The 25,926-nt window shown below is 50.1% G+C and overlaps 1 protein-coding gene across 1 annotated transcript in view; it reads right to left on the reverse strand.

Moving 5' to 3' along the window:
* LOC119966320 (E3 ubiquitin-protein ligase HECW1-like) overlaps window positions 1–25,926 on the reverse strand; it is a 664,661-nt gene that overhangs the window by 28,385 nt on the left and 610,350 nt on the right. Inside the window, 5 exon segments of the mRNA XM_038797802.1 lie at window positions 1,279–1,391; window positions 1,953–2,038; window positions 9,882–9,996; window positions 20,517–20,663; window positions 25,779–25,908. Of these exon segments, the coding sequence (XP_038653730.1) occupies window positions 1,279–1,391; window positions 1,953–2,038; window positions 9,882–9,996; window positions 20,517–20,663; window positions 25,779–25,908 (591 nt within the window).

Here is a 25,926-nt window from a genome sequence, read left to right on the forward strand (position 1 = left end):
TGTGCAGTGACGTCAGCAGAGTGTTTGCGCCCGCTTTGGGCAGATCACCATCTTAACTGTATGAGCAACACACTTAATAAACCTCTCATCGTGTTTTACAATAATCCAGAGGGTGGGCATCTCCAAAACCTTTACTCTTTGCGGCAACAAAAAACATAAGTGATAAATTCCTATCTGTACTATTTTAATGGAGAAATTCTGTCCTTTATGCTGAACAGATTTTCAACAAAATTAAAATAGCGCACAGAGGATCTTAGAGGAAATATGTTAACTCATTAATCAAAAATAGAGCAGAGCAGAAATTAAAACCCCTTGTGAATAAAGGACTTTAAAATTAGAAGTCATTCATCAATCAATGTTTCCATAAATTGTTATAAATTTCAGCTTTGTGTCTCTGACGATAAAAGGTTTGCTGCTTTACTTCTGTGCTTACTTCAAGAATATTGAAAAGCAAATTTATTAAATAGCTGTTTGGTGACAATCCTGGAAAAAAACAGCAATTATTTCTTATAAGGGTAGAATGGGTGGGATAGGGGTGGAGTGGGGTGGCGGGGCGGGGGTGGGGTGCTGTGGAAGGAGGAGACAAGGAGAGAACATTGTGTAAATCAAGTCTCACAGCAGATAACCAGGAAGCAGCAGACTGATTCAGGGCTTCAAGAAGTCAGAAGCTCTTATTTATCTGGCTTAGTAGATTTGGCTGGTTTAGCATACTGGGCTAAATCGCTGGCTTTTAAAGCAGGCCAAGGCAGGCCAGTAGCACGGTTCAATTCCCGTACCAGCCTCCCCGAACAGGCGCCAGAATGTGGCGACTAGGGGCTTTTCACAGTAACTTCATTTGAAGCCTACTTGTGACAATAAACAATTTTAATTTCATTTCATTATTAGTGTCACAAGTAGGCTTACATTACCACTGCAATGGAGTTTCTGTGAAAGTCCCCATGTCGCCACATTCCAGCACCTTTCGGGTACAAAGAGGGAGAATTCAGAATGTCCAATTCACCTAACAGCACCTCTTTCGTGACTTGTGGGAGGAAACCGGTGCGCCCGGGGGAAACCCACGCAGACACAGGGAGAACGTGCAGACTCCGCACAGACAGTGACCCAAACGGGAATTGAACCTGGGACTCTGCCGCTGTGAAGCAACAGTGCTAACCACTGCACTGCCATGCCGCCCATCTCATCCTTACAGCAGAATTCTTGGGTATGAAGCATCTGGGTCTTTGCTACACATTGGAAAACGATCTGTGCATTTATTTGGTGTGATTTCTTCATAAATACCTTGGCAGTGATGTTACTTTACCCCACTTCTCAATACAGAATCGCCTTAGTCCATTGCTCCCTCTGAGGGCCGCAAAGCCTTCATATGGTATACTGGATGTCCCCGTTACAAACTGTTAAAGAAGATAAATAATTGTCTGATATAAACCACACAGACATACATTACAGCTCTGAAAATCATAATGACTTGCAATGTGTAACATTTGCTTAATTGAATGGGTCTCATTATAACCTCAGTTTTATAAATTAAGTGCCTGTCCGCATCATTTTGTGTTGAGGTTCAGGCAGACAGGAAATGGTCTTGAATAAATATTTCATTTTGTTTATAGTTAATAATTATAAAATAATTTAATCAGCAGGGATTTTTGCTATTGCAGTCTATGGTGTGCTGTGACTTTTTCGTAACATTCTAGGCCAGAAATTAACTTTGGTGGTATCATAGGCCAATGTTCAATGCATTCTTCTAACATCTTCAATCTGTTACTTTAACAGAGGTATTAGCCTATTTAAAATAAGCAGATTATTGCTCTTGTTGAAATATAGCTGTGAGAAATGTTAAACAAAAGCATTAAAAGCTTACGTTAAATGCATTAAAAGCATATTGTCAACATGGGTTTCCAGCCTTCAGAAACATGTAAAGAAAGATTTTGTTTGCAAAAACCGCGATTGTGTACCTGTAAAAGCCGCAGTCGCTGCTCATTATTGAAGTGCTCCACAGCTGTCCAGAACCATTTTATGACAATATGACCGTCGTGGTAACCTGAGGAAGGGGAACAAGCATTACAGACAGAAACACATTCTCAGCAACTTGGCTTTGTAGCATCAATCAGCAGGGTTGTCTACGTAGATCTGAAATTTTCTTCAATAACGTTTCCACTTTTCCTAAGCGGGGGCTGAGGTGCCCCATGTGTGAATATGTAGATGTAAACATCTTTCTTATTTTGTACCAGGTTAGATTTAATTGATTTTAAACCTCTTTTTGTGATGTTGAGGAAAATGAATTGAATCAAAACATTGTACATCCAAAATTTTGCAGTTTTGCGGGTCAATGGAAATAATTTAGGCACCCTTGTTATTGTACATGGACTTCAGGGCCAAGTACATGAAGCAGTGTGATTAGCTAAAATAGCAACATAATCCCCTCACAACAAAAGACTTGCTGTGATGGGGAAGATTTGTGGGATTAAGAGAGACGTAGCAAAATAATCATGAATGAGAAGTTGATGTGGTGGGTAATAATGAACATTATACAGTGGAAATACATACGAATTAGTATTATGTTCATTGCTCATCCTGCCTCTATTAATCATCAATGGAAATGAGGCGACAGTAAGTGGGTTATCAATTTAAGAGTAAATTGCGTAGAAAGCCATAAAATATTGCAGGTGCTGTTGTTATTTAGAAGGTCTATTGTGATGGTCCATTTGAAGAAATGATTGCTAAATTACCTTTAATATGGATAATTACTTGGCAAAATAAAATGCACATTTCAACTTGCAACATGAATGCAATTATGCAATCTTACAGACGAGGTTTGGCAAAGGTAGAAAATGAACTGGATTTGGAAGTTGAAGTTCTCAGAGCAGTCTCATTTCGAAATAATCATCATAAATAAATACTTGTGCCTTACCCTGACTCTTAGAAGCATTCCAAAATGCTTCACAGACAGAGGGCGCGATTCTCCGCAAATGCGGCGAGTCGTAAAGGCTGCCGTGAAACTGGCCGTGTTTCACGGCAGCCTCCGCGACCCCTCCCAGGACCCGATTCTCCCCCCCGGGCGGGGCTAGCAGCGCGGCCCCATGAAGCACGGCATCGCGGGCTTAGCGACCGTCGTTAAGTCCGCGCGGCAAGCGTCACGGCGGCTGACGCGCACGATGACGTCAGCCGCGCATGCGCGGGTTGGACGGCTCCAACCCGCGCATGTGCGGATGACATCATCACGCAGACGCATCAAACCCGTGCATGCGCGGGCCGTCATGCCCCTCAGCCGTCCCGCGGACTGATCCTGCGGGGTGGCGGAAGAACAAATAGTGCGCGGGTATCGGACCCGCTGCCCGCGATCGGTGCCCACCGATCGCAGGCCCATGCCACCCTTGACACGGCCATGGTGCGGCCGTGCCAATCGGTGCCATGGTTGTCCGGGACGGCACTTTGCGGCCGTTTTCACGAACGGTGAGAGCAGGTGTGATTGCGTTCGTGAAAACGGCCGTAAAGGCCTGGGAACGCGGCCCATCGGCCTGGGGAGAATCGCTGTTCGCCGTAAAAAACAGCGAGCAGCGATTCGTGTCGTGGGGCGGCTGTGGGGGGGGGGGGGGGGGGGGGGTGGGGGGGGGGGAATAGCGGGAGGGCGGGAAAAATGTCGGGAAGGCCCTCCCGCTATTCTCCGACCTGTCGTGGGCAGCGGAGAATCGCGCCCATAGACTTTTGGCATGATCTAATGACCGCGCAGCACCCGAACGGGGGCGCAACATGGCTGATACAGCCAAGAGAGGCCTCCCCCGGGCTTTCCAACAGCCATTGCGCCTCGTGAGATCTGACCAGATCTCGCGAGGTTTGGCAATCTGCCCCGTCAGTCTCACACGGCTATGTGGGGCCGACGGCTGATATAACCGGCTCAGAGCATCAATCGGCCTCCCTAGGAAGACCTCAGCTGGACGGCAATTAGTACTGGTCCACGCAAAATTGGGCCAGGTGGAACGGCACAGGGGGTGGGGGGGTGGGGGCTCAGCCCATTGGAGGTCCCTGGGTGGTCAGGGACAGGGCACTGGCTCTTCCCTGGAACTGAGGCATCTTGGCACTACCAGGCTGGCACCTTGGCACTGCCACTCTGGCACTACTAAGACAGCAGGAGCACTACCAGGATGCCAAGGTGGCAGTATCAGGTTGCCAGGGTGACACTGCCAAGGGTCAGGACCTGAGGGGAGTCATGCCCATGAAAGGAGGAATGTAGGATATGAAGGGTGGGGGGAGGGTGAAGGACCTCTGGAAAGTTAGAGGTTTGAAGGATGGGGGTCCTCAAAGGGGGGGACTTGAACAGAACCGCGAGAAGGCCTGAAAAGGGGCTGTCAGCGACCCCATAGTAGGTTGCCTCACTTTGGGGGATGTGGGGGGTGACATTGCCCATTGGTGGGGGACCCTCATGCTCACTTAGAGATCAGGGCACCCTTTCAAAATGGTGGCCTGATCTCTGAGGAACCTGTCTGTCCTGTGACTTCAGCTCCCCAGTGATGAAAAAAATTCAAAGGCTGCTCATGCCGGTGGGATATTCCAGTTCCACGGATGGCACACGGATTTCCCGGCAACGAGGGCTGCAGTCAACGGGAAATCCCGCTGGCGGGCCACTTCTGCTGCCGAAAACACGAGGCGGGTTGGTCGGCAAATCCCATCCTAAGTGTGGGCTCGCCCTGAGAGAAACTCCCCAGGGCACGGGAAATTTACTAAATGTGTTTAGATAGTGGTGGGGAACACGATGACAGAGCTGGTGGGAAACTCCCAGCAAAACCCGCCTGAAATGACAGTTAGAAACTTTTACATTAGATCTTGCCCTTTGTTTTGTAATGGAGTTTCATTTATTGCTAGGTCACGGTTTCCCAAGCTGGTGTTCCATTACATGCTGGGATGTATAAAATTTGAAAAATGCCATGAAGCTGCTTGTCCAACCAGAGGCTAGTTTCTCCCTGTATGAGTGAGAGGTGAGAGAGTATGGGCGTGATCTAACGGGAGAAGCACTAAGTGCAGTAGTGAGCGCAACTTGCTGGGTGCTTCCTGATGGCTGACTTGGCAAGACCGCGACAGGTAAATAATATCAATTAGTGCTGGAAATGACCCCCATTGGCTTCACAAAGGAAATGCCCGTCCTGCCAGCTGATTCACCTGGATCGTGCCTGGCAGCTCCCCACAATCAAGGGGGAGCCATATAAACCGCTCCCTCCAAACACATAAACACACTTCAGACAGCACACAGCCACGTGATCACAGAGACCTGCTCCACATTTCAGAGATGCCGGCCTGGCTAGGCTGCTGGACGCCCTAGAATCGAGATGGTACACCCTGGTCCCGTGCATGGAGGCAGTGGCAGAAGCCATCAGTTTGGACAGTGTGACCAGGAGGACCGCTGTCCAGTGCAGGAAGAAGTTCAATGACCTTCACGGGGCTGCACGGGTAAGTTCACATCCGCCTCCTGGCACTGGTCCTGCCTCCACCCCCAGACCTCTCCCCAGTCCGTGAGTCAGTAGCCGGTGCCACACACCATGCATCACCCCCTCTCCCCCCCCCCCCCCCCCCTCCCTACCCCCATGGCATGGGTTGAGGAGCACCAGAGCTTTCCTCACAGCGGGTTATCAACACCCTCCTGCCATGTATAATGTCCCGGTGACAGTGCCGATACAGGCCCATCACCCTGGAGTGATGTTACACAGACCATGAGGGGGTGGGACAGGGTAGTCAGGGGGGAGGGGGTGGGTATGAGGTGGGGAAAAGGGGGGTGGGTATGAGGTGGGGAAAGGGGGAGGAGGGGGGAATGGGTGGGGGGGGGAGGGTGTGAAGTGACGGACAAAGCCTGGTCCTATGAGAAGTGGGTGAGGACAAGGGCCTCACTGGCCCTCTGGGCATGCCGGACACTTTCAACGCTTGTTCTCCTTCCACCGGCTGCTCCCGTGGGTCCTCCCCAGGCTGGTGCTCCAGCCCTCCTGGTCCGGATGGGTTTGATCCAATTCAAAGCATCTTAATGGGCTTGATCCAATTTGAAGTTTATACAGTCAGCAGCCCAAGCCTGCAGGGCATCCGTGACTTCACGGATGCACTTGTGGGCTGTAGGTTGGGAAATGCCGCACAGGTTCCCACTTGAGCCCTGGAATGACCAGTGGCAAAGTGGTTAAAGGCTGCGGTAATCTTGATGGCCACCGGGAGCGGGTATCCTCCTCTTCCACATGGTGCCAGGTCCACAAGGACATGGCACAGGTGCCGCACCATCCCCTTGTTGAGGTGGAGCCTTCTGCGGCACGTGCTGCACATCATCTCCTCGAGTGACCAACGATGCCGTTACACCTTGGGCCGTTGCTGGTCTCCCCTTCTGGGTCCCTCCACTGCCTGATGGGAGCCGGGTCCTCAGGTTGTGGGCCCTTGCACATGAGTTGCCTCCTGGGGCCTGCGCCAATGCTGCTGCTGCCACTTTCTCTGGCGTCTGGCAGCTTGGACTGTCACCAGCATTGTCCACAATACCATCCATAATGTGATATCTGTAAGGAATTGGAGAGCGTGAGAGACCGACAGGCTTCCACCCAGGGACCTTCAGTGACCCTCAAATCCCCCATCCACCTAATGAGCCAGCTGTGCTGGGGGACCCCGCCCTGTACAGCGGACCCCAGACCCCCGCCGGAACATTATGTGTGGCCCAGGCTTGGGTACGTAACTTCACTGATCCACATACACTCACTGTCTGGCCGTGGGGATATCCCCAGTGCTGAAGCCAGCTCTTGAGGGTTCGCTGTTATGTCTCTATGGTGTAGATGCCTCCAGGTTCAGGCAAATTGTCCAGGCCTCAGAGTTTGACTGGGATGCTTGGCAATAACACTCGCCTACGACATGCCATGTGTATTCGCGAGATTCAACTCGAGAGCTCTGAAGTGCTCATATAACTAACAATGCCAATTCCCAATAGCCTTCAGCTGTGGAGCTGGAGGCTGCTCATAGTCAAAGGGAGGTAAAGTGACCTGCACCACATTATCATGGACAGGGCTCTGCCTTGGGGGTGTTCCCTAGGGGCTGGTTTAGCTCACTCAGCTAAATCGCTGGCTTTTAAAGCAGACCAAGCAGGCCAGCAGCACGGTTCGATTCCCGTACCAGCCTCCCCGGACAGGTGCTGGAATGTGGCGACTAGGGGCTTTTCACAGTAACTTCATTGAAGCCTACTCGTGACAATAAGCGATTTTCATTTTTTCATTTTCATTCAGTGGGTCAGACAGGCAGCAGCTGGAGTTGTCCCTGTCATGGGTATAGACTTTTCAGGGTGTGGCCAGTAGAACCATGGGCACTCTGCCCCTCATCCACCCATTTCCCCTACCAAGCCTGTACCCATCAGGGTCTCCCCCACCCCCCACCAAGCACTGGAGCAGCAGCTCTAGTGCCCCTGAGCTGCATCCTTAAAAATGAAAATGGTTACTCACTTCCTCCGATCACCTCAGCAGTCTTGCGCTAGCTTCCCATTTTTAAGTAGGAGTGTTAAAGGGAACCCACATGACCTCCCGCTAAGGGAGCCGGTTACAGCTCAGGAGGCCATTAGATGGGGCATCCATTCCATTAATGAGATGGAGATTGCCCTCAATTAGTGTTAATTAGAACCTCGTCATGTCTGGGCAGGACCCGAAACCCGCCAATGGAAGTGGGCCGGTTTGATTGTAAACTGATCGATGCCTGGTGTGGATCCTGATTTCGGCCTGTTCTGCCATCTTACCGCATCTGCACCGGACACAATGTGGCCATTAGATCGCGTCCTGAGTGTGTGAGTGAGGGAGGTGACAGAGTGAGCGTGTATTTGTGTGTGAGAGAGAGAGAGGTGAGTACGTGTGCGCATGAAAGGAAGGTGACTGTTGTGTATCTGAAAAAGAGAGAGAGAAGGATAGATGCATGACTGTATGTATGAAAGAGAGGTGAGAGGGTGAGTGTGTGAGAGATGGTGAGAATGAATGCCTATGTGTTATATATGTGATGAGAGAAGTGTGTGAAGGAGGTGACTGCGTGTGAGAGGGAGAGAGGAAGAGAGAGATGAGAAAGTGAGTGTGTGTGTGAGAGAGAGGTGAGAGTGTGAGAATGATAGAGGTGACTGAATGTGTGTGTGAGAAGTGTGAGTGTGAGTCTGTGTCAGAGAGTGAGTGGGTATTCGTGTGTGTGTGCATGTGCGCTGCATACGGAGGGCACTCTAATGTTAAACAAACTTGTGATCAAAAGAAGCAGCATCAATCCTCCCATTAAAGTGACTAAAAGGGAAGACTTAAGTACTTCACTGAATATGAGAACATTTAATTAGAATAAATGTATACAGAAAATTTAAAAAAGGCTTTTGTAAATTATAAATTCATTTTTGTATGTACTTTTTGTGCAAAAACAATCACTTTTTTGTGGTTTAACTATTCAACACAATAAGAATGCTTCTCAGCGGTTCCGTCAGTTCCCATGGGAGGACAACAGGGTTCCGTGGTTGGAAAAGTTTGGGAAACCCTGGGCTAGGCAATTGTTGCAGTTATTTTGCAGACAGTTATTTTGCAGATCTTATGAACTGGATTGAGGTAAATGACCAGGGGGAGGCCAAAAGAGAAAATGCTGGAAAATCTCAGCAAGTCTGGCAGCATCTGTAGGGAGAGAAAAGAGCCAACGTTTCGAGTCCGATGACTCTTTGTCAAAGCCCAGCTTTGGGTCATCTGGACTCGAAACGTTAGCTCTTTTCTCTCCCTACAGATGCTGCCAGACCTGCTGAGATTTTCCAGCATTTTCTCTTTTGGTTTCAGATTCCAGCATCCGCAGTAATTTGCCTTTAACCAGGGGGATGCGGTGGGTTAGTGGTATTGTCACTGGGCTAGTCATCCAGAGACCAGGGTAATTCTCTGGTGTCCTGGGTTCAAATCCCACCAAGGCAGATGGTGGAATTTGAATTCAATAAAAATCTGGAATTAAGTCGAATGGTCACCATGAAACCATTGCCGATTGTCGTAAAAAACATTCTAATGTCCTTCAGGGAAGGAAATCTGTCACCCGTACCCTGTCTGGCCTACAAGTGACTCCAGACCCACACAGTGATGTGGTTAACTCTTAACTGCCCCCCACTGAAATGGCCTGATGAGGCAACTCAGTTCGATTAGTAGTTCCCTCAGTAATTAGCGATGGCTTGACAGAGTGGATATTGAGAGGGGGTCATGGGGTCGGATAGGGTTGGGTCAGGTATTGGGAGGAGCACTCTAGTCAGGCCTGGGGTAGGGGAAGTTGGGCCGGGTTGAGCCTGGAGGGCTGCAGTTGGGTTGGGCCTGGAGTGGGGGGGAGGTGGCGGGAGGGTGTTTAGGGAGATGCATTGGGGGGGGAGGGAAGTGGGGGAAAGTTCCTTTGGGGGGAAAAAGCCCTGATGGGGGAGTCCCCTTGGAGGATCAGGGGATTGGGCAGAGAGCTGTGAGGGGTCGGGGTGTGTTTGTGGTATAGCTACCCAGAAGCTAGAAGTGGTTTTAATTCTTCTAACTGTTTCTGGGTAACTATTACTAACTATTACCGTAGGAACCCTCTGAAGTGTGTGAGTTAAATAGCATTTCTGGGTGCTTGCCAGTGCAGGGCAATTTTCCATCAGAAGTTTAAACTTCCGTACAATCATTACCTGGGAACCTCCAGGGGTGGTTCCATAGTGCATATGTGTGACACTGCGGATTTCGGTGGTTACATTCCAGTATTGCTATTCTGTCATTTTTTTTTAATTGCAGCTTCCCCAGAAGAAGAGTATGGGTTTCTGCCTGCATTTTGTTAAGGTTGCATTGTACAATGTCCTGCTGGAATGAGCGATCTGCTGTGTCACATGTATAATGTCAAGGGTTGCATTCCTAAGGGCTGAGAAGCAACGAAAGACTCACCGCTCCGATACTCTGTATTATTGCGCCAGTCAGTCAGGTCAATCTCTGCCGTTCCTGCAATAACCAGTTCCAGCTCTCGGGCATCAAATACCGAGACTAGTCGTGAATCCACCACCTGAAACACAGAAATTACTATTAGCCTTTGCCAAATCAAGGAGCAAAAGACAGCATTCCTGATGGGCGGCCACGTTCTCAGGGTGTGGGCGGGGCCCAGCACATTCTTATTGTGTTGAAAAGTTAAACTTGAAGACACAAAGTCTAGCTGGAGACACAAAGTCTAGTTTCATTGACTATAAGTATGTGGTGAATTGTACTTCTTGGGTGTTATTTCATGGAAAGGTTTCTAAGTGCGGTAATGAGGAGGAAATGCTGTGGGATTCCTGAAGCTCGGCCCGGAGAGGCCGTCACCGTTTTAAAACTTTAATTCGCCCAATTAATGATGCCCCATGGGATTCACGTCGCAAATCATGGTTCGCCGGCTGATTCGCCGGGGACGGCGCTCGCTAGACCGCGCGAACAAGTGACCCGATCCTGCAAAGCCAACCCCATCCCACTTGCAGTCATGCCGCCATGTAGACTAGCCCCGTGCTTTGGTGATGCCGACCTGGGGTGACTGTTGAACACGGTGGAGATCAGACGGGATACCCTGTTCCCCTGGGGATAAAGGAGGGTCAGCCTTAAGACAGCCACCGACCCCCGACTCCCCTCCCGCCCTGCAACATACCCTACCCCTAGACTCCCCCCCCCCCCCGATATGGTCCATAAGGGGGTGGCAGAGGACAGGTCAGTCACCAACGGTGAGGTTAGCACATGGCACAGGGGTGAGGTTAGCACATGGCACAGGGGTGAGGTTCCACCGGCCCCCACCCAAATGACCTGTCAAACGTGAGTTGTTAACGCCACACAGACAGACCCATCCCTCCCAGTGATCACATGTCTATTCTCCCACAGGATCTGCAGCTGACACCGCTGGCCCATCCACCCCCCACCACCTCCCATGAGAACACCTTGGAGGTGAGCTTCGACGATTCAACCATAAATAGTCGCAGCTGTCACCCCCACCCTCCACCAGCACGGAGACACACACCTCGATGGGCAATGATAGTGGACAGGAATCTGGGGCACAATCTGGTGAGCACCACACAGCTGCTGATGCACACCTGGTGGAGGCAGGAACACCCAGGCAAGACTGCAGTCGGAGGTCTGCTGGATCCCAGGACCCAGCTGGGTCCCAGTCAGATGTTGAGCCGTTGGGCCAGGTTTATCCGGAGCTGATGGAGACGATAGGGAGCGGCCAGGACATTCAGAGGGAGATGCCAGCGACACTCCAGCATGTCCATAGCCACTTGCAGGAGTCCCAAGGGCTACGGGTGCAGGAGATGCAGCCGGCAATGCATGGCACCGAGGCCAACGCTGCTAGCGTGGCGACCGCAGTGGTGAACCTGGTGCATGATGCCGGTAGCATGAGTGAAGATGTCGAAGGCGTGGCTGAGTCAGTGATGGCCATGGCTTGAACCCTGGAATGATCCTGAGGTGCAGAGGTTCAGAGCTGCGGTGACTTTGACGACTGCCGGGAACAGGTATCTTCCTCCTCCACATGGTGCCAAGTCCATGAGGACATAGCACACGTGCCGCACCGTTCCCTTGTTGAGGAGGAGCCTCCTGCGGCACAGGCTGTCCGTCATTTTCTCAAAGGACCAGCGAATCTTATGCACCTTGTACCATCGCATGCCTCCCCCTCTGGTCCTGATGGGCGGCCATGTTCGCAAGGTGTGGTGCCTTGTGTCTCTGTCAATGCTGCTAGCGCCACCTTCTCCAGCATTTGCCCTGCTTCTGCCAGCAGCACCACTAGGGCAGTTCCGCAAGGTTCAAAACATCGTGCATACCGTTCAATATCTGTAAGGAATTGGCAGCCAGTGAGAGACTGACAGCCAGTGGTGTCTTCCTCCCTGGACCCTCCAGCCCCCATTGCTCTCGCCCCTCTCTCCCGGCACGCTCTGCCCATGCACCCACGGCCGCAGTTGTGGCCCCAGCTCACCGGGCCTCACTCCATGCACCCCTGACACCAGGGCCGGCTCAAGGCACCGGCAACTCGGCCAGTCGCCCGGGGCGCCATGTGCTAGGGGGCGCCAGAGACTCGGGTCCCGCGCATGCGCAGTTGGGCCTGTGCCATCCAGCGCATGCGCGGTGGCCGCCCTCCCCCAGGGCGGCCCCCTCCGCCCGCCCCCCCCTCGGCCCCGCCCCCCCCGCCTCGGGCCCGCCCCCCCACCCCCGGCCCCCCCTACCCCCCGCCCCCCCTACCCCCCAGCCCCGCCCCCTACCCCCCAGCCCCCCCCTACCCCCCGGCCCCGCGCCCCCCCCCCCCGAAGGGCGCCGAAGTTCAGCTTGCCCGGGGCGCCAGCAACCCTAGGGCCGGCGCTGCCTGACACCCGCATGTAACATTACCTGGACTGGCCGCAGACCCCCTCTCCAGTGCACTCACCCACCCTCCGGCTGCGGTAATCTCCATGGTGCTGGGGCTCAGCCCCTGGGTGTTCGGATGTTGGATGCTGCGTCCATGGTATTGGTCCCTGCAGTATCCAGGCATCTCAGTCTGATTGGGATGTTGGGCAATAACCCCCACATGCACCATGGCATGCATACCCACGGGGATCCACTTGGGAAATGTGAGGTATTCACTTAACTACGATTGCCAGAGGCCTCCGCGGTCAGTGGGAGTTATGGGTGGTCGGTGGGGCAGGTGGGTAGGGGCTAGGGTTGCCCCAAGAATGGGTACACCCATTCCAGGGTTGTCATATGGTGGACCTGCGGGCAAATAGAAACCCCCCCCCCACCGCCGAGACCATGGGTGGCCACAAACCCCCCAAACCCCCCCCCCCCCCGCCGGCTCTGCACCACTCCATCCCCACCACCGATGGAAGCCCACTACGACTTAGCATGGCTCCCCGATTGCTCCCCCACCCCCTCCAAGCACAGGGGCAGCCACCCCAGTGCTCCAAGCTCTTTGCCTGTGAGCGAAGATGGCTACTCACCTCCTTGGGTCTCTGCAACAGCTCCACCACCGGTTTCACGTTTTAAAAAGGCATACTAATCGGCGCCTGCATGACCACTTTCTGGGGAGGCCGTTATATCACGGGTGCAGTCAGATGGGGGTCGCTCCCGTTAATTGTATGGATGTGGGTTTAAGTGTTGATTATTGATTTCTTGCCATGCTAAGGCGAGAACCAAATTTCGGCAAGGGGTGTGTGCCGGTTAGATCGTGAACGGAATGGCGCCCGGCGAGGCTTTTTTGACCTCTCCTGCCTTTTACCAACCTCATCGTGCTCTCGCTTAAGCGCAACGCGGCCATTAAATTGTGCCCCATATCTTTGTTGCTGCATTATTAACTAACAATATACAGAAATGAATAAAAATTAGGAGTTGAGAGGACAATTTTTGTTAATGATGCCAAACTCACAATTGATAAATTGTGACAATTCTTGTGAAGAAGTGCAAGGGAACAAAGACAGACTAGAATTCACAAAGAGGTGACAGATGCTGTTCAATGCAGAAAAATATGCAACGATATGCTATCAATAAATTTCTGTTCATACAGAAGGGGATCGGTTAACTCAGTTGGCTAGATGGCTAGTCTGTGATGCGAAGCAACAGCAGCAGCGCAGGTTCAATTCTCATACTGGCTGAGGTTATTCATGAAGACCCTGCCTTCTCAAGCTGTGGTGACCCTCAGGTTAAATCACAGCCAGCCAGCTCTCTCTCAAAAGGAGAGCGTCCTTGTGGACTATGGCAACTTTTATTTTAATGCATATGGTGAAGAGATGGGTTTAACTGCATCAGATGTATGGCTATCTCAAAGAAGGGGCATGCCCTTCATTTGTGGCCCTGGGTCATCTTAATGACTCAAGGAGGAAGGGGGGGCAGCTCCCAAATAGCATGCATTTTCTCTCTCACATACAGACGCTGATCTGTGTTTCAGCAGCAACAGCAAGAAATATCTGTTTTCGAAGTTTGGACCACTGAAGAAAACTTTATCTAGAGAAGGAAAGCCCTTGCTCAAGAGCTACTGAGTTAGCCCTTTACTGATTTACATACTTAAGGTGCTTGGAGAAACTGATTGCTCTCACTGTGTATTTTTCATTCATACATAAATACACCAGCTGGCTGTTGAAACTATTGCAGCCAAACTTTTCTATGAAGATGTGAATTCTTGTGGATCATGATATTGTTGGCCAAGATATGACTGGAAGAAAAGTTCTATTCCAGACTGTAGGGGCACATGGTTCCTTTACAGGAGCAATTGGTGACACTGAATCCAAGAGATTATCTCGCAGAACCACAACCCCCCCTCCACTGTGATGATGGGCAGAATATTTGGAGGTTAATGAGGCTGGGACCCAAAGTGAGGGCAGTTTCGTGCTGCTGGCTGGCATGATGGTTTTCAAGCATCATCCTGTCCCTGGGTTATTTTTACTGGCAGGCTGGATTGGGAATGGAACAGCCAGTCGTCCGCAAGAGGCGGGTAGTTTTTTTAAGGCGAGTAGCAGGCCAATTAAGGCCACTGAACAGAGGCCGATGAAATTGGGAGCACAGCAGTTGCCTGGGGATATCCTCCCAGCAGAAGGCCAGGAGGTCAGGACTCCAGGATATCTTTGACATCACTTCTGCCTGCGTGGCCTCAACTGCAGCCTCAGGCCAACCTTTGAAGGGGTTTCTCCTCCACAATGGTGGCCCAGCAGCTGTGCCATTTTTAAATTTCAAATATTTTATAAAAGATGAGAGGACAGCTCGAGATGGAGGCTCTTTCTCTCTAAACTGCAATGGTAGGTTGCAATGGTCTAAACTGCAATGGTCCCAGCCTCATTAACCTCCAAAAATTCTGCCCATCATCACAGTGGAGGGGGGGTTGTGGTTCTGCGAGATGGTAGGTTGCAGCTCTTTCCATGCTGCAGGGCTTCCTCCTGGCTCCCGACACGGTGCAGCGTCGGCTGTTGCATTGGACCACAACGTCGGGGTCCCAACCAAAAACAAAAAATCCTGCCCACTGTGCGTCCCTCAAAGGTCACCTTCTGCTTCTAGGCACCTTAACAGCCAGGGACAGTACATGGTAGTTCGAATTTCCAGCTGAAACTCAAGGCATCTTTTATTTTGCTTTCTGTCTGTCATTTCTGCCTTTTCAGGTTTGGGAATGGATTGAGGGCTTTCTGAACCTTTCTAAAGGCGCTGGGTGGGGTTAAGCGTGGAGGGCAGGTTGGGTCTCCTTTGGAGGGTGGGTACAGACCTGATGGGCTGAACAGCCTCCTCCTGCACTGTAGGGATTTTGTGATTCCAGGTCATAACCAGTCACTGCATAAAAATGTTCTTGGTTCTTGCTCATATCCTCCCTTTATCTCTTGTTCAAAATCTTAAACCTGTGCTGCTCGTCCTTGTATTAACAGCTACTGGGAAGAGTTTTTCTTTGTCTACCTTATCTAAACCTGTCTTAATGTTGTGCACCTCTATCAAATCTCCCCTCAATCTCCTTTTCTTCAAGGACTTATGTAAAAAACTGGTTATAAAAGTTTCAAATTATATCACGGCTCTCACAGACTTGTCTGGGTGTTACATTTTAAAACATTTCATGGTGTTACGATACAATTGTGCAACACCATTCTGAAGAAAAAAACTCAGGGAATTTGTAAGTCTAATGCATCGTGTCAGAAATTTACTTGTGATTCATAACTTCCATTCGTCATAACTTTCATTAGATCACAGTGGAACTGATTCTGAATGAGGCAGCATTATAGGATATTTTGTTCAACATTAAAGTTTTCACTTTGGTGTGGCTTTGCAAATTACCTTTACCCCCTATTTCTATCAAGAACTGACTGAGAGACAACAGGTAACCTCTTTCTGGCCCTGGATAATTGACTGACCACAGGCTTGATTCTCTTTGACCACAAACAAGGCAGCAATTGGCCTCAATGCGGCTGGGAAAGGTTGCAGGTCCAAAGTCCGGCTGCTGAAAACCGTAATTGTTCGAAAATTTGACATTTTCAAACTGCCACGCCTGTCTAGTTCCCAGTGCTCTGAGTCAACCTGAATGACCCTCGACCCCACCTGACATAGTCCGAACTGCCTGACCTCTGCCCATACACTGTTAGTGTTGTTGGCTTGGGTCTGTGTGGAGCCTGCACATTCTCCCCGTGTCTGCATGGGTTTCCTCCGGGTGCTCCAGTTTCCTCACACAAGTCCTGAAGGACGTGCTGTTAGGTGAATTGGACATTCTGAATTCTCCCTCCGTGTACCCGAACAGGTGCCAGAGTGTGGCGACTAGGGGCTTTTCACAGTAACTTCACTGGATGATTTTCAAATATGACGGACACCTTATTGTTCCTGAATCACAAGGCAAAGATTACGAGGACTTTAAACTTCAATTCACAAATGACCGTAATGTTAATGTAAGCCTACTTGTGACAGTAAAGATTATTATATATATATTATTCTGATGGGATGTCGTTGACCAGAACTTTCTTGCTGTTTACGCTGGAGGCATTTTTCAATCCTGCCGACTGCACACCCCCTCCGCGTGTTTCCCTGTGGCGAGCGCTGCATTCAACGGGAAACCCAATTGACAACGGCAGGACCAGAAGGCGGGTTGTATGGCAAATCCCACCCTTTGTGTGTGGACAGTGATGTTCATTGACAACAAGCAGCACTGTCCAGGATCAAGTGATAACATTTGGTTGAGGCTCTGAAGGTCGGGCAGTGCCACCAAGGATTAAGCACCTTTACAAAAGCAGGAAATCAGTGTTGAGGTGTGGTGGGGCGGTGGGGAGAGGGAGAGGTGGAAATGCGGGGAGTGGGGGGGGGGATTGTGGGCAGTAGCAATTGGAGATAGAAACTCAAATACAGATTAGGGGCTGTATTCTTCACTTTGCAATACCGGAAATGTGAATTGCGATTGGACGAAGAATCGAGCTCAATGGAAAAATCGAGACTTGTGCCCGATGCCGATTCGGGCACCACACTCCGGTCCCTCCCTGGCGGGCCCATCAAAACCATTCTTTGCATAGATTTAAATCTACTTAGCGGAGTAGGACACAGTATGCTCTGCCCTTCTGTGATGCTCCACCCTTTTTAGCCAGAAGTCAAAGAGATGCAAATTAAGTGATGGACCACATCACTTACTCCTCCCTCAGGGTGCCCGATGGCCCCCAGATTACACCATGGAATGGAGGTGAGGGTGGCGTGTGCTCTGGAGGCTCCACTGTCACTTGGTGTTGCCAATTCTGGATGCCCGCTCTCGTCTGAGCCATGGTCTTGATGCCCTCATCCATGGAGCACTGAGACTCGCCATGTCTCTCAATTATTGAGACATGACCTTCACTGTCTCAATCATGCCCTTCACTGCCTCAATCATGTCCCTCACTGCCTCTCACATGTCCCTCACATGTCCCTCACTGCCTCTGACATGTTCTTCTGTGACTTTGACATGTCCCTCTATGATTGGCCAAGATCAGTCAGCGCTTGGCCAATGCTCTCGATGCCCTCATCCATGACCCTTTGTGACTGGGCCAAGCAGTGGAGCGTCGCAGCAATGTCCATGTGGGCACGGTACATGGCTGTCTGTGACTGGGCTCCCCTGTCCTGAGCCTCAGCCATCGACTGCATGTGCCCCAAGCCTTACACGTCTTGCCCCAGGGCTTTCACTGTGGGTGCCACTTGTTCAGTGTTGGCCTGGGAAGCAAGCATTATTGGCACCATCTCCTGTGCCTGAAGGTGGTTGGACTCCTCCAGTTGATACCCCCGCCTGTAAATCCTGGCGCTGTGCCTGCACCTGTACCAGTGATGGGATTATAATTTCCAGAAGTGCGATACCTGTCCAGATCACAGCTGGTTTCTGGGATGGAGCAGTCCTCCGACCCACCACTCCTTTGTGCCTCCACCTGATGTGCTGCAACATGTGTGACATGCACACCAGAAGATGACCCAGGAGCCTCTTAACTAACATCCCCATTGAGGTGATAGTTTCTGTGATGGTGAAGGGTGCAGGTGACAGCAATGATGAGACGTTGGTGTCTTCCCTGGACTGGTACTCCGGGGTATGCTGGGGATGTGGCTGGGGGTGAGGTACCCTAGCTGGGCTGGCATCATCTGATGGTGATCCTACAAGACAAAATACCTGGGGCGGGATTCTGCCGTAATCGGCGGGGCGGGCAACTCCGGCGGGACGGAGTGGCGTGAACCACTCTGGCGTCATGCCTCCCCAAAGGGGCGAAAACTCCGCATCTTCAGGGGCTAGGCCCGCCCCGGAGTGGTTTGCGCCCCACCGGCCAGCGGGAAAGGGGCTTTACATCCCACCAACCGACACAGAAGGGCCTCTGCCAGCCGGCACAAGTTGGCACATGCACGGGAGCGCCAGCGTGTGCTGGTGTCATCTCCGCGCATGTGCAGTGGGCTTCGTTTCCGCACCGGGAATGGCGGACTGCTACAGCCGCCAGTGCGGAACAATAGAGTGCCCCCACAGCACAGGCCCGCCTGTGGATCGGTGGGCCCCGATCGCGGGCCAGGCTACCGTGGGGGCACCTTCCGGGGCCAGATCCCCCCACGCCCCCCCAAGAACCCCAGAGGCTGTCCGCGTCACCAGCTCCTGCCGGCAAGAACCTACTCCAATTTACGCCGGCTGGACTGGCAAAAAACGGGCGGGACTTCGGCCTATTGCGGGCTGGAAAATTCGGGCAGCCCTGGACCCCATTGAGTCGCGCCGTTCCCCGCCATTCTCCGAGGCGGGCGGCGTGATTCACGCTGGGCCGATTTTTGGGGGCCCGGCGGGGGGTCGGAGAATCCCGCCCAAGATACATGGTGAGATCTTGGGAAGGAGTAGTCTGTGGGAGAGGGGTGACTCACTTGCTATAGGGGCATCATTTTGCATTGCGTGCTCACTTGGTTGTCGCATGCCGATCTCCAGTTCCGAGACAGCCCTCTCATCAGCCTCGCCCACTAGCTCCAATGCCCACTGCTCCGTGGGGGTTTGGACTTCGAGGTCCGGGGTGCCCCTACCAGTTTTCTGTGGCTCCTGGTGATTATGGGTTGCCTTGTCCTAGGGGAAACATAAAGGACACAGTATGGAGGTGAATTCTATGGGGGCTTTTAGCTGGTGGCATGTGTGTGCAAGGCACCTGTCCAAAGAGGACAATACAGGTGTTGGGGTTTGGTCAAGGGTAGGATGTAAAGGAGATGAGTTTTGGCCTCTAGGGGAGTTGGGGGCTGTGATGTGAGGAGTGAGGGACAGGAGTGATGCCAGGGTCACAGAGCAGAGACTCACCCGAGCTGCCCCACGGAGGTTGTTCATCTTCTTTCTGCACTGGGACCCAGTCCTCCTGGTGAGGCTGGCAGCACTGACCACCTCTGCCCACCTACTCCCAAGCCCTGTTTACGATGGTGGGCTTCAGTCACCTGCCAACCCATGGGAAGAGGGTGTCTCTCCTCTCCTCAACTGCATTCAGCATTCTGTCAAGTTCAGTCTCCAGTCTCCTTTGTGTAATCTTGGCTGGAATGCGGGTGTGTGGACAGTGGAGTGCTTATAAACAGCTCCAGCATGTCAGGCTCTCCAACGCCAGTTCCGGCCCCAACGAATCAGACACCAGCCAGAATGGGAATTGCTCTAGATTCACATGGTTGCAAGCTGACCCATTTGGATGTCCTGACTCATTTCCCAAATAGCGTCCCAATGGGAATGCGACTCGTACGCAATTTATTCTCGGCAGCAACACTCAGGGCACGATCTAGTGTCCGCACCACACCCGACTCAGGACGCAGGGGCCTCTCGTGAGATTTACCTGGCTCTTCACACATTGTGAGATCTAACGGAATGTCACTAGATATCACGATCTGGATCCCACCCACAATGAGCAGGACTCAGATTTGCATATTCAAGTGTGCAGTCAGGCTCACAGGCAATCGGAGCCCCTTGGGTGGTTGGACTCTGGGCAGGGTTGTACCCTGGCACTCCTGATGCTGCCTTGGCACTGCCAGCCTGGTACCCTTGCAGTGCCACTTGACCACCTTGGCAGTGCTGGCTGGGTGCCACCTTGCTATTGCCAGGGTGCATTGTGGTACTGCAAGCCTGGCGGGGCAGTGCCAGGGGACTGCCTGGGGGGCATCTTTGTTGGGTAGCCCAGAGGCCACATTAAAAATGGCGCCCGATCTCTTCCTGCACTGGCTAGCGGAGCTTGTTAGTGCAGGAAATGGGAATAAGTGTGGATTCAGCGCAGCGTTCCTCACCGAGACCCCAAAATGAAGCAGAGTCCCATTTAATAGTGGGGTCTTCTCTCCGCTGTTTCATTTCTGTTAAATTGCACCCTTAGTCTCCCAAACGGAAAATCTCCACCTAGAATTTCCTCAATGGTAGAAGCGTTTATGGGGGAAGAACTTATTCATGCACATTATTGAAGAACACCTGGCAAAATCGATGTAAGTTGAGCGACATGAATGCATTTTTCTTCCGATTTTAAGCAGTCAAAGATATCTCAATAAAATAACAAGCTGAATAAACACGGAAACACGGAGCAGGACATGTGGCTGCAGTTGCATTTCTAATCCGTGCAGTTTTTCCGCTCAGGTATTCAAATAATTCGTCTGGAGACTTCTATCTACCTCATAGAAACCTCGAACCAAGGCTTCAGTCTGTTGGACAACACCTCTTTCCACTCTCCACTTCACCATACGCTCAATGTATTCCTTTTTGTTTTTCTCTGAAACTTGAGTATTGGCCCCACCTGTCTTGAGTTCTCGTTCTGTGACCTATGAGAAGCAAAATTAGTCCTTGAAGAAAACAGTGGGAATAGAGGGGGGAGGGGGGGTAGAAATCAGGATTGTTTGGTTTATAATAACAATTAACAATTTGATTCTGTATCACTTAGGGTTCCCCTGCCTTTCTAATAAGTAGAGCTTTCTTATTCTGATTGCTCCACAGGGAATCCGCTGCCCTTTCTCTTTAATTCTTCAGTATCCGTGATGTAGTAGCTGAGGGTGACAGCTCCATTCAGTCACCAGAAGGCTGAGCCATCCCAGGGGGTGATTATTGTGGGCAGGTTTGCCACTGAACTAAGTATCTTTGCAGAAATTGAGTCAGATTGTACTGACGTTGGATCGCACACCTAATTATAGCTGGGGGAAAGGCAATTATGATGCTATTCGGCAAGATTTAGGATGTATAGGATGGGGAAGGAAACTGCAGGGGATGGGTACAATCGAAATGTGGAGCTTTTTCAAGGAACATCTACTGCATGTCCTTGATAAGTATGTACCTGTCAGGCAGGGAGGAAGTTGTTGAGCAAGAGAACCGTGGTTTACTAAGGAAGTTGAAGCACTTGTCAAGAGGAAGAAGAAGGCTTATGTTAGGATGAGACATGAAGGCTCAGTTAGGGCACTTGAGAGTTACAAGTTAGCCAGGAAGGACCTAAAGGGAGAGTTAAGAAGAGCGAGGAGAGGACACGAAAAGTCGTTAGCGGATAGGATCAAGGAAAACCCTAAGGCTTTCTATAGGTATATCAAGTACAAAAGAATGACTAGAGTAAGATTAGGGCCAATCAAGGATAGTAGTGGAAAGTTGTGTATGGAATCAGAGGAGATAGGGGAAGCGTTAAATGGATATTTTTCGTCAGTGTTTACACTGGAGAAAGACAATGTTGTCGAGGAAAATACTCAGGTTCAGTCGACCAGGCTAGATGGAATTGGGGTTCAAAAGGAGGAGGTGTTAGCAATTTTGGAAAATGTCAAAATAGATAAGTCCCCTGGGCCAGATGGGATTTATCCTAGGATTCTCTGGGAGGAGATTGCAGAGCCTTTGTCCTTGATCTTTATGTCGTCTTTGTCGACAGGAATAGTGCCGGAAGACTGGAGGATAGCAAATGTTGTCCCCTTGTTCAAGAAGGGGATTAGAGACAACCCTGGTAATTATAGACGTGTGAGCCTTACTTCGGTTGTGGGTAAAATGTTGGAAAAGGTTATAAGAGATAGGGTTTATAATCATCTTGAAAAGAACAAGTTGATTAGCGATAGTCAACACGGTTTTGTGAAGGGTAGGTCATGCCTCACAAACCTTATTGAGTTTTTTGAGAAGGTGACCAAACAGGTGGATGAGGGTAAAGCGGTTGATGTGGTGTGTATGGATTTCAGTAAGGCGTTTGATAAGGTTCCCCACGGTAGGCTATTGCAGAAAATAAGGAAGTATGGAATTGAAGGTGATTTAGCGGTTTGGATCAGTAATTGGCTAGCTGAAAGAAGACAGAGGGTGGTGGTTGATGGCAAATGTTCATCCTGGAGTTCAGTTACTAGTGGTGTACCGCAAGGATCTGTTTTGGGGCCACTGCTGTTTGTCATTTTTATAAATGACCTGGAAGAGGGTGTAGAAGGATGGGTTAGTAAATTTGCAGATGACACGAAAGTCGGTGGAGTTGTGGATAGTGCTGAAGGATGTTATAGGATACAGAGGGACATAGATAAGCTGCAGAGCTGGGCTGAGAGGTGGCAGATGGAGTTTAATGCGGAAAAGTGTGAGGTGGTTCACTTTGGAAGGAGTAACAGGAATGCAGAGTACTGGGCTAATGGCAAGATTCTTGGTAGTGTAGATGAACAGAGAGATCTCGGCATCCAGGTACATAAATCCCTGAAAGTTGCCACCCAGGTTAATAGGGCTGTTAAGAAGGCATATGGTGTGCTAGCCTTTATCAGCAGGGGGATTGAGTTTCGGAGCCACAAGGTCATGCTGCAGCTGTATATAACTCTAGTGCGGCTGCACCTGGTGTACTGCGTGCAGTTCTGGTCACCACATTATAGGAAGGATGTGGAAGCTTTGGAAAGGGTTCAGAGGAGATTTACTAGGATGTTGCCGGGTATGGAGGGAAGGTCTTACGAGGAAAGGCTCAGGGACTTGAAGTTGTTTTCGTTAGAGAGGAGAAGGCTGAGAGGTGACTTAATAGAGACATATAAGATAGTCAGAGGGTTAGATAGGGTGGACAGTGAGAGTCTTTTTCCTCGGGTGGTGATGACCAACACGAGGGGACATAGCTTTAAATTGAGGGGGGTAGATATAGGACAGATGTCAGAGGCAGTTTCTTTACTCAGAGAGTAGTAGGGGTGTGGAACGCCCTGCCTGCAACAGTAGTAGACTCACCAACTTTAAGGGCATTTAAGTGGTCACTGGATAGACATATGGATGACAATGGAATAGTGTAGGTCAGATAGGCTTCAGATGGTTTCACAGGTCGGCGCAACATCGAGGGCCGAAGGGCCCGTACTGCGCTGTAATGTTCTATGTTCTATGTTCTAAGCCATTTCTCACTGTTGGCACAGATACATTTGCATTCGTGAACTGCAGGACCATGTGACTTGCACGGGGCAAGAGGGAAATGAATGAAAAAGGAGGCTATCTAAATGGGGAAAAGAAAGAAGTACAAAAGAGAGTTCCTCCTGGTCAGAAATTCTCTAATAATATGCCATCACGAATTTTGTCAGAATGATCAGAAAAAAGAAACCAAACAGAAAGAGAAACCTCAGAATTGTTTCTATGGTGACTGAGTTTTAACTGTGTGCCGTACAAAACTTTACAGACAACAATGTTTTTGCAGCGCAACAATTGCAATCATTTGTTACGTGTAACAAGGAAGCTGAATTAACATTCTGGCTTTTCCATTTCTGCAGGGCCTCCAATCACATCAAAGTTGAGGACCAGACCACCACTAACCTTCCAACCTCAGGGTCATATTGGAGGCAGGTCACCTGGCCTCAACCAGAGACTCCTTTCAAAAGGTGGGGGTGGGGAGGAGCACGAGCATATGAGGGCAAGCAACCTCCATGCTGCCCAGGAAACGTGCAATTTTTAAAAACTTTTTAAACTTAGCTTTTGCACCTGAGCACCCATTGCTCAAAGAGTGATTACACCAGTCCTCACACTTTAGAAAAAAAATATTGATCTTTTCCCAGCTGCTTGGGATGCTACATCCTGGCATTTCTTCTCCAGGTGAAAATCGGAAGTTCACCCCAAAAATTAGCCCAATCTATCAATGTCAAAGTACTTTCACATTTCCTGCAAATCTCATTGTAATATGTATAAATGTAAAATGGCAGAAATCAGTGTAAACGACAGGGGTTCAAGTGGCAAACTCACACCATTAGTATCTTCTTTAAATATGAAAGTTAAAGTTTCAACTCATCATCTGTTCACATCAGGGACATCTGGGGAACTTCTTACTTCCCAACAAGCTGGGAGCAGGGATTGAGGGGTTGGTGGAAGGAAGGACAGGGGTTTCAGTAGCACATGGGAAACTTGTAAGTGTGGGTCTGGAGTTTCAATATCATGGAGTGTGTCACTTGTCATTGACGGGGGTCCCTGCTTGGTGTCATCCTCATTGACAAGCTTGGTTTCTGTTCTGCAGAGAATGTGGTGCGCTCACCCCCACCCTGGTTGAGGGGTGGGGTGAATCTGCTTTCTGTCCTGCTTCGCAGGCACCTCAATGTTAATACTGGATCATGTGCAACTTAAAATGATCAGAAAGTAAAACATGATCTTTTCAAAGAATTGAAAAAACAAAGTTCAGGATTAAGACTATCAAGTTTTAAGTTACAGCCCAAAAGGAATAGGAGAGAAGCAGATTTGTTGCTGACATACAGCAGGTTGTGGATGGAGAAGGTAATGTTGTGTGATTATAGCACAATTCAATGCACAATTTTTAAGCTTGATCAGGGTTAAGTGCCAAAAGCAGGAGATAAATTGAATAATGTTTGCACTCAAGTCTCAAGAGTCTACATCAAAATCAAGGTAAATTAGGTGGAATGATGCCAGTTTGTTGTACTGCACAGGCCATTTAAGACTGACGAGCAGCAATACATGCCTAGATCTTTAAAAAGGGGACATTGCTTGTGAGAAACCTGACAATTCCCTCTCTGGTACATTCCAGATTGCTGCACAGTTTTGAGGGAACATTAGTGGAGATGTGTTCAGCTGCTGTGACTGAGAGATGGCGTAATGATATTATCACTTGACTAGTAATATCGTCCATTATGTTTCAATAATTTTATGTCCATAATTACACAGTTTAGTTTGTTTGTTTGATTTGCACCAGGATTGCTCATGTCTCAGGCCTAGATGTTTGGGTCTGACAGGTAGCCTTTGATAATGTAATTGGGGCAGCAGGGTAGCATGGTGGTTAGCATAAATGCTTCACAGCTCCAGGGTCCCAGGTTCGATTCCCGGCTGGGTCACTGTCTTTGTGGAGTCTGCACGTCCTCCCCCTGTGTGCGTGGGTTTCCTCCGGGTGCTCCGGTTTCCTCCCACAGTCCAAAGATATGCGGGTTAGGTGGATTGGCCATGCTAAATTGCCCGTAGTGTCCTAATAAAAGTAAGGTTAAGGGGGGGGGTTGTTGGGTTACGGGTATAGGGTGGATACGTGGGTTTGAGTAGGGTGATCATGGCTCGGCACAACATTGAGGGCCGAAGGGCCTGTTCTGTGCTGTACTGTTCTATGTTCTATGAACAGAATATTTTCCTCATTTGCATGCCATCCCATTCCACTGATAAAGAAATTCAACTTGCACCACAAAATGGGTGGTGCAATCCAAATGCATGTCCTAAACTTTGGTACAAGGCCCAATTCAAATGAGCCTCCAGCTTTATCTGCAGTACACACTGATCTGAGAGTATTAATCAGGCTTCAGTTCCTCAGTGCCTGATCAATTCTGGCCATCTCCAAGCTGGAGCTGGCCTGCTGTTGGAACATCAGCAAGGAGGGAGGCAGAGCAATACTGGGGCTGGCGGTGGGCTAGGCCAGCAGTAACTCTCTCACTTTTAGTTCTTCAATGTTAATCTTTATGTTTTGCCATAGACTAGTTGCTGCTATAGGTGCAAACCACACAAACCTGCCCAAACACCTCCTCATTCACTGTAAAGGTGAGGTCGAGAATATCAGTGATGTCATTGTCTTTCATCCATTGTAAACTCTGGTGGAATTCTTCATCCAGGTATTCCAGGTCACTCAGGTCACATGGTCTGAAAGGATAGAGCAAA

Source organism: Scyliorhinus canicula, chromosome 5 (assembly GCF_902713615.1).
Source record: "Scyliorhinus canicula chromosome 5, sScyCan1.1, whole genome shotgun sequence".
Lineage (NCBI taxonomy): Eukaryota > Metazoa > Chordata > Chondrichthyes > Carcharhiniformes > Scyliorhinidae > Scyliorhinus > Scyliorhinus canicula.